Raw genomic sequence first — 12843 nt, forward strand, 5'->3', positions numbered from 1 at the left:
TGTCCATTTAAAATATATAAGTTGTGCTATAACAAAAAAAAAATGAAATCTTGCCATTTGCAACAATGTGGATGAGACTAGAGTGTTTTGTGCTAAACAAAATAAGTCAGTGAGAGAAAGATAAATACCGTATGATTTCATTCATATGTGGAATTTAAGAAACAAAACAGAAAAACATGGAAAAGGGAAGGGAAAATAAGATAAAAACAGAGGGGGAGGCAAACGTGAGAGACACTTAAATACAGAGAACAAACTGAGGGTTGCTGGAGGGGTGTTGGGTAAGGGGATGGGTTAGATGGGTGATGGTTATTAAGGAAAGCACTTGTTGGGATGAACACTGGGTGTTATATGTAAGTGATGAATCATTAAATTCTACTCCCAAAACCATTATTACACTATATGCTAACTTAGATTTAAATAAAAATTTTTAAATGTTATAAAATACTAGAGTTAAAAAAAAAAGAAAGATGATTTTAAGGAATGCCTGGTTACCCTACCATGAAATTAATTGGTAATAGTTAAGATAAATCTTGGTACTTGTCTAGTAGAGCACAGAATAAAGTAGAGATATATGTATCGACGTTAAGTGATTCTCACAGACATAAGACAAGTTAACAGTGCCAAACAGAAGAGTATTATATATACTATAGTAATTATATATGTACTACATATTATCTTATGGTCTAGATCAAAACAAATCCATAGTGCAAAACATATTAAAACAGTGATTGCCTCCATGGTAGTGGGGACTTCACTAAAGGACTTTCTGGTAAAATGGAAATGTTCATTTGATAGATGTGGGAATTACATGGACCTACTACTGTGTATCAAAACTCATCACTATGGATGACTACGGATTTATGAATTTCAATTGTGTGAATTCCACCTAAATTATAAAATAAAACATTAAAGGTAAACAAGACTAAATTAATTATATGAATAAGTCTATGTCTTTACAAACTCAGCTGATTTGCTTAAATACAATATCTTTTACTTACAGTACTGTGAACTCCTTCGATGTTTCTTTCTATATTATATTACAGTTATTTGTATTTGTGTGGGTGGGTGAGGGTTTTTCAGTAGTCTGTAGGTTTCTGGGGAGAAGACCCTAACTCATGCTTACAACGCCAATACTGGCAACGTGTGTATCTCGGATTATCCACTCAACCAATCTCCTTTATAAAAAGCAGGGACTTGACAGAGGTTCCTCAAAGCTTGAATGAACAGAAAAAAGAGGTAGGTCTCTAAGTGTCATCCTTGGGCCTTTAGCATCAACATCACTTGGATTGGTTAGAAATGCTAAACCTCAGAATCCCCCTGTATTCAGAACCTCTGGAATTTGTCCCAACCATTTCTAATAAGCCCTTCAGATGACTTGGTGCATCATCTGAATCCACTGGACTCTCACTAAATGGACAATAATTCAAAATAGTAGCAAAATGAATTTGAATTGACTAATCACATTTCACATGGATCCAACAAATGTGCACTAGGATTACCTATGAGATAAGTTCTGAGGAGAAGCACATTCTCAATTCTTTTTGTCCCATTGAAGAATATTTTTAATTAAGAATGAGGCAAGAATAAAGAAGAAGCTATGTCTTCTAGAATCCAAAGACCATACAGAAAAATGCAACACAAAAAGATATGATGAAAATGTAAACACTCAATGAACTACAAATCATGGCAGTGACTGGAACCATACAAGTAATTGTCTACATGATTTTAGAGTAGAGAACATGATCCAAAGTTAGAAACATCCAAGAAAACCCATTCCAGTGGCAGAGGTCAGCAACATCACATGCTCACTGGCAGCTGCTCCCTTCCTCATTGATCAACAATGACCCATAAAATTGGAACTTTTCCTCTTGTCCCATGCCACCTCCATCCTCTGCAGATGTGATCACTGGCAGAAATGCACAACCAAAACCAGGATTGTCTTCATCCCATCCTGCTAGGGGATGTAGCAGGGGACAGAAAGATGTAATTGCAGGTGCCACCTATCACATGAAGCCCTCTGGGTGAAAGATGAGGAAAGACTGGTCCAGAAGATGCCAGTGGGTGTAAGTCAAAAGGAAAAGCAGACCAGATAGAATTTATCACATTTAGAAAAGAAAATTTTGTTCCCCTCAAGTTTAAACCATTACAAAGACAAACGTGACTTTGAAATATCATAATTACTTAAATATTAGGTAAACAAACACAAGGAAGATGTGTTGACAAATCACCCGGTACGAGCAGTATATAAGAGGTCAGGGCACAAGGAGACTTCCAAAGTCCAGCTCCTCACTCTCCTGGAAACCAGCCCAGAACCTCCACCCTCTGACACCATGGTCAACTCCTGTTGTGGCTCCAGCTGCTGCCAGCCTTGTTGCCGCCCCAGCTGCTGCCAGACCACCTGCTGCAGGACCACCTGCTGTCGCCCCAGCTGCTGTGGCTCCAGCTGCTGCCAGCCTTGCTGCCGCCCCACCTGCTGCCAGACCACCTGCTGCAGAACCACTTGCTGCCGCCCCAGCTGCTGTGGTTCCAGCTGCTGTGGTTCCAGCTGCTGCCGCCCCAGCTGCTGCATCTCTAGCTGCTGCCGGCCCTGCTGTGGGGGTTCCAGCTGCTGTGGCTCCAGCTGCTGCCAGCCTTGCTGCCGCCCCACCTGCTGCCAGACCACCTGCTGCAGGACCACTTGCTGCCGCCCCAGCTGCTGTGGTTCCAGCTGCTGTGGTTCCAGCTGCTGCCGCCCCAGCTGCTGCATCTCTAGCTGCTGCCGGCCCTGCTGTGGGGGTTCCAGCTGCTGTGGCTCCAGCTGCTGCCAGCCTTGCTGCTGCCCCATCTGCTGCAGGACCACCTGCTGCAGGACCACCTGCTGCCGCCCCACCTGCTGTGTGTCCAGCTGCTGCCGCCCCTGCTGTGGGGGTTCCAGCTGCTGTGGCTCTAATTGCTGTGGCTCCAGCTGCTGCCAGCCTTGCTGCCGCCCCACCTGCTGCCAGACCACCTGCTGCCGGACCACCTGCTGCCGCCCCACCTGCTGTGTGTCCAGCTGCTGCCGCCCCTGCTGTGGGGGTTCCAGCTGCTGTGGCTCTAATTGCTGTGGCTCCAGCTGCTGCCAGCCTTGCTGCCGCCCCACCTGCTGCCAGACCACCTGCTGCCGCCCCACCTGCTGCCGCCCCACCTGCTGTGTGTCCAGCTGCTGCCGCCCCTGCTGTGGGGGTTCCAGCTGCTGTGGCTCTAATTGCTGTGGCTCCAGCTGCTGCCAGCCTTGCTGCCGCCCCACCTGCTGCCAGACCACCTGCTGCCGGACCACCTGCTGCCGCCCCACCTGCTGTGTGTCCAGCTGCTGCCGCCCCAGCTGTTCCTAGACCCCCTGCCACCACCCACCAACCTGCTCTAGTGGCTCTTGCTGCTGCTGAGTGCCCTGACCTGCACCCTGCTGTTTTCATCAGCCAATCTCCTTCATGTCGTCCAACTGGGAGCTGAATCATGTGAGGCCAACTGTAAAACCTCACTTCCCAGTGATTTTCAACTTAGTTGGCTTCCGAATATACCCTCCTCTGCCACCCTCCCACCTCCTTGTTACTATCTCCATCCCAAATCAATACAAAGGTTGAATTTTCTCTGATATCTGTTAACATGTCATCCTAATTGATATATCTGTTTACTGCCAGATTTTCTGATATGGAGATGTTTCTATATGTGAAATAAATCTTAACTTTCCAGGCATACAAATACAAGAAATCGTGTCTCGTTCTTTTTCCTTCTTCGATGCTCACCCTTAGCTGTCAGGTCTTCTACTATTCTCTGCACGATGAGGAGATCATAGCAGGCGATTTCAGGATTTTCACTTCTATCACCTCAGCGCTTCCCACACTAACAGTATAGGATGGTGGCTTGCAGCAAGCACCTGGAACTTTCTGCAGAGGGCTCAGTCTACATGAAGGAGCAGATCGCAAAGGACAGAGCAGGGAAGGAAGTCTCTGGGAGAAGTCCTCAACCAGTGGGCAGTACTTGGTGGGTAAGTACTCTAGCCTCTTTCCCCTCGAGTGAGACATGTGAGACCAGAGGGTCTCAGCAGCACTGCACAAACCCCAGAGGCCCACAGGAGTCATCTGCTCTTGAAATCAACCTGGATTGGCTGCCACCCTTCCCTGGATCACATCAGTTTCCCTAGAGCACCACTTGGGGTCACCTCCCAGACAAACTACTTCTTCTCAAACCTCTCTTTTGGGGTTGATCCTGAGGTCAACCAAACACCAGTGTTCCAAGTCTCAGTAACAGTGCCTTCAAACATTTCCATATGATATGAATGGTCACAGGGTGACAGGTCAACTGCTGAACTTACTCTCCCCTGAACCACTGAATATTTTGACAGGATGCTGTTTCTACAGTTTTGGCACACTTGGTTTTAGAATACTTGTCTCCTATTTTTAAAATGCCATATATCCTGAAGTACAGGACACAATGCCACAAGTAACATAGCTCACCAGATTAGGAACTGTCTCCTTAATGGGGGCTATGTTTAAGGGAGACCATCCCCAAATGTGATTCTTACATTGCATTTTTTCTTTAAAAATCAGAAAATAAAATGCATTCTTGCACGTGATGTATAAGGAAGTGCTCCTTGGAGAAATCAATGAGAAAGTGAGGGAAACAGGGTAAAGCAGTAAAAGCGGCTAAGACAAAATGCAGTTTCAGGTCAATACCAGCCTTACATTGTGACCCCACTTTTGACAAGTATGGCCTGGGTCACATACCTGCTCCTCTTGGAGGCAGAGGGTTTAGGTTTTTGTGCCCCTATACACTTAACACTACTTTTGGACAACCCTTGGCGAGATGTAGGATGGAGAGTACAAATCCCCAGGCTGGTCCCCTCCCTCATCTGAGAGAATTAACTACAGTTCCGTGTGAGCCACTCCCAGTCCATACTCTCACCAGCTTGTGGATAAGGGCATTTATGGCAAAAGGGATCGAATGGGATATCATATAACTACCCCTGCCTCTGCTCATGTGTATGGATTTCTCTTAGTAACCTTGCTTCATGTGATTTTTCACTATTTCTAGAAAAACCAACAAGAGGAGGAGGCTCTCTGCTCCTTTAGCTGACTTGTCTGGTGCGGTGACCTAGATCCCCATCCCTGAGAGTCCCAAGCCCATGGTTTCTATGTCCTCTTCAGGTGACACTACTTGCCCATCTGCAGTTATTCCTGGGAACAGGAATACCTTGAATGCCCCTGTGGGTCATCTCAATGCTATATGTATTCCTCTTGGCCCCCATAACTCCTAACTTTGCATGCTGATTTCCTGGTACTAGAAGCCCAAAAAGATAAGGTGACAGCCAGAGCTTTTATTCAGATCTTTACCATGTCGCCTCAAGGTAGCTTTCTCTCTTAAAGCCAAGACCTTACCTGCACACAGCCCATAATTTTGGAAAAAGGAGGCGCAAATTCTCCCAAATGGAATACTGGGTATGAAGATGAGTGGGGAACCCCTCCTATAATCATGGCATCTGGATCAATGTATTCTAATGGGGCCATGCTGGCACTTTGTGTATTTAGCACTCATGGTCAACTCATATCCCATATCAAACAGCATCCAAATACATGAGTATTCTAGTGCCCCCACCCCCACCATAAATGGCTCTATATTCATTTGGGAAAATTCTAAAGACATTTCTACTATACACACCTGCTGTTGTCCTTTATCTTAGAGGACTGGCCTCTGTTTTGATGGGTCAATGGCTTCTAGGTCTGAGAATTGGCGCAGGTCTGCAAACTGCATGAGGGATCATCAGTTTCCTTTGGGAACACTGACCTCAGCTTTTTGTTCATTTATTCCCTAGCTGTACAGAGCTTAAGGTAAACAACTTAAGGTACAAAATTTAAGGTACAAGTACAGCTATACCCTAGTTGGTTGCCTACATTCTATTTCAAGGGACATCATGCTCTATTATCCATATTGGAAGATCCCTGAGGGTCACATGTCATTCTGCCCCCTTTGTCATTCCAACCTCGCTGACTTTCACATAATTATATCCACATTACTTCTTAGAGTTAAATGCTGCCACCTGGCTTCTGCTATTCAGAGATATGTCATCCCCATTATTCCTTGGGAGGCCAGTTCTCTCACAGTATTCCTTTCCACCACCTCTGTATTCAGAGAATAGGCACCCCATACCTGATAATTCCTTATTACCTTGGTAAAGAGAGTGCCCCTTTGACCTACTCGGGATCATATGCTGCCAGTTAGCTTTTTTGGGCTTATGACTACGTGTATTCTAGCATATGTACTTCTCTGCACCTTTTGATCCCTTCCTCCTCACCTGTATGTAATGTAGTGCTAGAAAAGCCTGAACTGGATATGCATTTACTTAACATGACCTCACTATTTAGCCACTTTAAATGACACAAAGTTATTACCTCACAGTTTCTGTGGATCAGGAATCCCAATGCTGCTCAGTGAGGCTCTCACAAGGGTCTCCTCAGCTAGTTAAATGGCACTAAGATCTCGCCTGAAGTCTCAACTGTGGAAGAATCCACTTCCAAGTTCACTTATGTGGTCATTGGCAGGATTCAGATCCTGGAGGGCCACTGGAGGGAGGACCTCGCTTCCTTGCTTGTTGTTGAATGGATATTGTGCTCAGTTCTTTGCTGCAAGAATCTCTCCCACATGGCACCAGGCTTCATCAAAGCCAGTGAGAGACAGAGAGAGAGAGTTGGCATTAAGATGAAAGTCATGACAATCTTTTGTAACTCAATCACTTGATGTTGTCACATCCTGTTATTTAGAAGCAATTTATTCAAGGGGTGGTACTTACATGAGACCCTGAACACCAAGAGGTGGAAATCATTGGGCCTTCTTGGAGTATGCCTCAATACATGTGCATAATATTCAGTGAAAGAATCAAAATACATTTAAGATTCCTTTATATAAAATTCAAAACCAAGTAAAACTAAACTATATTGTTTAGGGATGCATATCCAGGTGGTAAAATCATGAAGAAAGTTAATGAAAAGAGAATTAAAAAATCTGGTTAGTGATCATTTATAGGGTGGAAAGAGGGAGATGTGTGGTCTTGGTGAAGGCAACATTCTATTTCATGACTTGTGCTTTGGGTACATAGTGTTTGTGTCATAATTATTTATTATATATTATACATGTATCTTTTATACACCATGCAGTGTATGTGTTCTTCATAATACAAATTTTTATAAATTCAGTGTGAATTGAAATGTTTGCTCTATTTATAATTTAAGAAGAAATATTAGATTAAGAATTGATTGAACATACTGTTGACCCTTGAATGATACAGGTTTGAACCACATGAGTCCATTTATAGGCAGATTTTTTTGATAAATAAAGTTTACTTTATTTAGTAGTTTTCAGGGAATCAAAAGTTATGTGGAGACTTTTGACAGCACAGGGGATGGCATCTCTAACGCCTGCGTTGGTCAAGGGTCAACCGTAGTTAGAGAACTGAAGGAAATTCAATCAATGGTATATAGGCATTTATATGGTTTCAAATATTGCTTTAATTACACATACTACCTTATATCAAGACTGGCAATATTGTTAATGTGTATCCTTAAATATTTTAATGGAGCTTATTTTATTATAAAATAACTTAATTGACTTGAAATATGTTAACTTTCCTATCAATTACCCATGCGTTTTTTATGTGTCTGTTTAGATAATAATTCTACAAACTAAGTCACTATAATTACCTAGTGGTAATACATTTTAGCTACAGACAAAATACATTCCAGGTATCTGGGCATTTATTAAAATAATAATGAGTACTAACATATGTCTTACCTGATGAGAAAAGTCTTTTATTTTTTGCATGTTATTCTTTAAAGGATATATTAATATGATGTGATCAGTTTCTCTGGAAGGTACAACACAGGTTCCTCAATGGTGGTGCAAACATCAGTTGGGTCCACCTCATTCAAATTTCATTGATGTTTACCTAACTACCATATTTTACTTTGTGGAATTCTAAAAAGACAACAAAAAAAAAATTTAAGTGTTATTTTATATTATATATATTCACACATATATTTATATAACATGTACAATTAAAATGTTTAAGTACAATGAAGAAAAAAATTACACTCCATCTACTCTATGCAATAAAATACTAAAGTTTAGGTAGACCATACATAATTTGTGTGCATGGTCCTGATGTTAATTATCAATTCTACCTCACCAGACTATGGGTAAAATTTTTAGCAAGGAGTACACAGAGTGATGTCTCTCTTGCTTTTGATATGCAATTTTAAAAAATTCAGTGTGCTGTCTATAGTAATTTCCCTTTGTGGTCCATGCCCCATTGTTTATTCTTATCCATGTAGGACTTTTGTTTGGCATAAGACGGATTTACAAGAGTGAAGAGAATTATCGATGCTTCAGTCTGATATTGCTCAAAGTTCAGTGATTCAAAATCGGTACAATTCTATTAATTAAGTGTTACCAATTATATTTTAATATTGTAGCTACTTCTGTTCCCAATCTAATACTACACAAGTCTGTGTGATATAGACAGTTTAAGGAGGTCTAAAACTTGGCCATGCATTTAAGATTATACCTCACGAGCTTAAAAAATTCAGATGCCCAGGCCATACACCAGATCAGTTAAAATCAGAATTTTTCAGGGCAGAAGTCAGGCATCAGTAATTTTTATCTCTCCTTAGGGTGATCCGATTATGCAGCCAACTTTGCAAACCACTGGTCTAGGGGCTGATTCTCTGCATACTTCTCTATAATGAGAATGTACTCTGCCTTTCCATATATGACAAAAGGGTTTTCTTAATCTCTCTCGATTTATATAGAAAGCTCTCCCCTGGTATTAAGAACTCTTTTTTTTTCTTTTTACGGTTTTTCTTCCCTCAGCATCTCCCATACGGCAAATCAAGTGAAAATCTCTCCCCTTGGGACACCATGTTGCCTCACAATCGAATTGTTTAAATGCCTTAGATTCTCTAGCTTTGCCTCACAAGCCTATGGAATAAAAACATGTAAATCAGTGTTTGCTAAGAAAGTTATTGTGATAAACATATTGCAATGGTCTTGGTCTTCAAATGGTCCCAATTAAGATATTTAATCAGAAGGTGATCAATGCTGCTGTTTGCCTGGGACTTTCCTGTTTAACAAAGTTTTGAGTTCTGGAACCCCCATCAAGTCCCAGGTAAACAAGGATGGTTGGTAGTAGTTACAATAAGTTTTGGTACTTTGTCACTACAGCTCTGAATGAACTAGTGATACAAGTATCAACATTAATAATATTCACATGCCAAGTAAATGGTGCCAGACAGAAAAGAAATGATGCTATATATCATGTTTGAAGCTCTACATCAAAACAAATCTACAGTGAAAAAAAATACTAAAACAATTGTTGTCTCTTTGGTGGCAGGGAGTTTACTAAAGTGATATGTGGGAACTTTCTGATATAATGGAAACGTTCTATATCTTATAGGGATGGGGATTACATGGATGTGTATCCATTCGTCAAAACTCATCAAATAATACACTTAGAATCTGTACCTTTCAGAGTATGTAAAATTTTCCTAAAATGTAAAACAAATCATACAAAGTAAGTAAGAAACAGTAACTAGAATTATTTATTTATGAATAAATCTATGTCTTTACCAAACTGTCACCTTGGCTAATTTGTCTTAGACACTCTTCTTTTAGTTAAATTATACTACTATGAGTTCCTTGATGTTGCACAGTTGTATGGGGGAGAGGGCCGGCGGGGGGGATGGGTGTGCATACGCACGTATGATCTTCACAGTAATCTGTAAATTCCCAAGGAGAAGACCCTAAACCATATTTGTCACCCCAGGAACTGGCAACATGTGTATCTTGGATTACCCACTCAACAAATCTGCTTTATAAATAGGCTGGAACTTGATAGAGGCACTTCCTCAAAGCCTGAATGAACAGAACAAAGGAGTATCTCCAAGTGTGGTCCTTGGGTCCTCAGCATCAACATCCATCTGGGTACTTGCTAGAAATGCCAAACCTAGGCTCCACTCTAAGGCAGAATCTCTGGGATTTGTCCCAACCATGTTTAATAAGCCCTTCAGATGATTTGCTGCATGCTCAGGTTAGACCATCACTAAATAGAGGATAAGTAGAAATGGTAACTAAATTAAATTGACTAAAATCCATTCACATTTCAAGTGGATGGAAAAAGATGTGTGCCATAGATTTCCCAGCTATAGAGGTAAATTCTGAGGAGAGGCACATTTTGATTATTGGGCCCATTTTTCCTCCATTGAAGAATATTTTAATTAAGAATGAGATAAGAATAAAAACGAGGCTGTGTCTTCCAGAATCTAAAGACCAACTGGAAAAAACAACACAAATATATATGACAGCAAAGTAACAACGTAATGAGCGATGGGACATGGCAGTGATGCAGACCACACAGATAATTGTCTGCCATGGTTTTGGGGCAGAGGACAAGATCCAAAGGGAGAAACATCCAAGAAAATCCATTCCAGTGGCACAGAAATCAGCAATGTCATACACACACAGAGTTGTCTCCTTCCTCATTGTTCAAAAATGACCCACAAAAGAGAGCTTCTTCCTCTTGTCCCATGCCACACTATGCAGATAGGATTTCTTCCCAACTGATCATTGGAAGAAATGCAGAACCAGAAATATAACTGCCTTGATCCTATCACTGCTAGAAGAAATGGGACAGGAAGAAATGTAACTGTAAATGCCACCTATCACATGACAGCCCACTGTCAAGGAAGATGAGGAGAGTGTGGTCTGGAAGATGCTAGCAGGTATGAGTCAGGAGGAAAAGCAGACCAGATAGAACTTATCACATCTAGAAAAGAAATTTGTTTCCCACAAGTTTAAACCATTACATAGACAAACATTACTGTGTACTGTGATAATTACTTAAATATTAGATAAACAAAAACAAGGAAGATGTGTTGACAAATCACCCTGTTCAGGGCATATATAAGGGGCCATGGCACAAGGAGACTTCAAACTCAAGCCCCTCACTCTCCTGGAAACCATCCCAGAACCTTCACCCTCTGACACCATGGTCAACTCCTGTTGTGGTTCCAGCTGCTGTGGCTCCAGCTGCTGCCAGCCTTGCTGCCGCCCCACCTGCTGCCAGACCACCTGCTGCAGGACCACCTGCTGCCGGCCCACCTGCTGTGTGTCCAGCTGCTGCCGCCCCTCCTGCTGTGGCTCCAGCTGCTGTGGCTCTAATTGCTGTGGCTCCAGCTGCTGCAGGCCCAGCTGCTGCATCTCTAACTGCTGCCGCCCCACCTGCTGCCAGACCACCTGCTGCCGCCCCAGCTGCTGTGGCTCCAGCTGCTGTGGCTCCAGCTGCTGTGGCTCCAGCTGCTGCCGCCCCTCCTGCTGCATTTCTAGCTGCTGCCGCCCCTCTTGCTGTGGTTCCAACTGCTGTGGCTCCAGCTGCTGTGGCTCCAGCTGCTGCCGCCCCTCCTGCTGCCCCTCCTGCTGCCTGCGCCCAGTCTGTGGCCGGGTCTCCTGCCACACCACTTGCTATCGCCCCACCTGTGTCATCTCCACCTGCCCCCGCCCCATGTGCTGTGCCTCCTCTTGCTGCTGAATCTCTCTGCCTATAATCTTTGTGACATAGGGATGTCTCCACAAGTCACATAAAATGTGTTAGAGCCAGCCAGTGACTGGGGGATGGACTCTCAGCTGCCAACTCTTCATCTTCTGATTTGGCATTTAGAGTTGGCATTCAGTTCTAGGAAATAATAGATTAAAACAATTGTCAAATGATTTTTATCCGATACATCCATTTTTAGGCCAGCAATATCTTCATCCTACGTATACACTGATTGTGATGATCTTACATGACATTGTTTTCATGTGTTCTTAATAAACAGCCATTTCCCCAATACTAAAATCTCCTGATCTGTTAATGATTTGGCATGTACATGTGTGTGTGCATGCATGTATGTGTCTATGTCCTTAGCTATCACCTCACACTAAAGCCCATCTTACTTCAAATGCAGGAGAATGTGTTCAAGAGCAGTTACTTATATTGGAATCAAGACTCTAGTAGGCATTCATTGTATGATATGGGCAACATTGCATAACCTCTCCGAGCCTCAGTTTGCCTTCTCTGAGAAATGAGGACAATATATAATGTTCTTCAAAGGTTCAAAGACATAATCCATGTATACACTACAGTTAGCAGAGTGGGGTACATAATGTCAGCTGTCAATAAATATCTTTTTTTTTTTTTTTTTTGGTTATTTTTCTTGAAACCCTAGTCACTTAAATTTCCCTTGACTATATTTTCACTTCTAGTATGTTCCATTACTGACTGTGCAAATTTTGGGTGCTCTGCCTAACTCAAGTACTTTCTCCTCCCTCTTTCCCTCCTCTTCCTTCCTTCCTCCTTTCCACTCTAAGCATAAAAACTCTCTTTTAGAAAATGAAGTATACCTTCTAAATCCAGATTTCTAGAAAATTATGAAGTCCATGGCAACTTTTCCATAAAAAATTAAAAATTTTTCATTAATAGTTGCTCACATTTAATATTTCTAGACTGAAACTCCATATTTTCTTCAGTCTCATGAAAATTCTCATGTTATTGAAGTTTCTCATCTCCTTGATGATTTTTTTTTTCACTTTGGGCTTTTATCACCTTACCTGGTTTTACTTAAGAGAATATGCAGAGGCTATTTTCCCCAGCACCCAGACTCAGGTAAGAATCATCCTCCTTAGCTGAGATAATGTGTCACAATATACACAAAAATGTCTGCTTATGCAGATATAAGGGTCCATAACTTTTGGTTCGCAATCTGGGGTATAGTAAAAATATTTTAAATTCAAATTTTACATACA

At 42.1% G+C, this 12843-nt stretch overlaps 1 protein-coding gene across 2 annotated transcripts; it reads left to right on the forward strand.

Moving 5' to 3' along the window:
• The first annotated feature begins 2262 nt into the window (after positions 1–2262).
• On the forward strand, positions 2263–11896 carry LOC131498469 (keratin-associated protein 4-9-like). 2 transcript variants are annotated; one of them, XM_058705778.1, is made up of 2 exons: positions 2263–3133; positions 3296–3743. In XM_058705778.1, exons 1-2 carry the CDS (start codon positions 2331–2333, stop codon positions 3348–3350), a joined length of 858 nt encoding a protein of 285 aa, XP_058561761.1. In that variant the 5' UTR covers positions 2263–2330; the 3' UTR covers positions 3351–3743. The 2 variants fall into 2 exon arrangements, with proteins under 2 accessions (XP_058561761.1, XP_058561760.1); XM_058705777.1 differs by lacking the exon at positions 3296–3743 and adding an exon at positions 11325–11896 and having other exon boundaries at positions 2264–3144.
• Positions 11897–12843: the final 947 nt, after the last annotated feature.

This window comes from Neofelis nebulosa, chromosome 16, assembly GCF_028018385.1.
Source record: "Neofelis nebulosa isolate mNeoNeb1 chromosome 16, mNeoNeb1.pri, whole genome shotgun sequence".
NCBI lineage: Eukaryota > Metazoa > Chordata > Mammalia > Carnivora > Felidae > Neofelis > Neofelis nebulosa.

Bases quoted from the DNA above. Each gene is read 5' to 3' on its own strand.
- LOC131498469 (XM_058705777.1), top strand. From the start codon at position 2,331: ATGGTCAACTCCTGTTGTGGCTCCAGCTGCTGCCAGCCTTGTTGCCGC. The intron at 3,145-11,324 runs CCACCTGCTGCC...GCTGCTGTGGCT, and splicing joins CCAGACCACCTGCTGCCGCC to CCAGCTGCTGTGGCTCCAGC.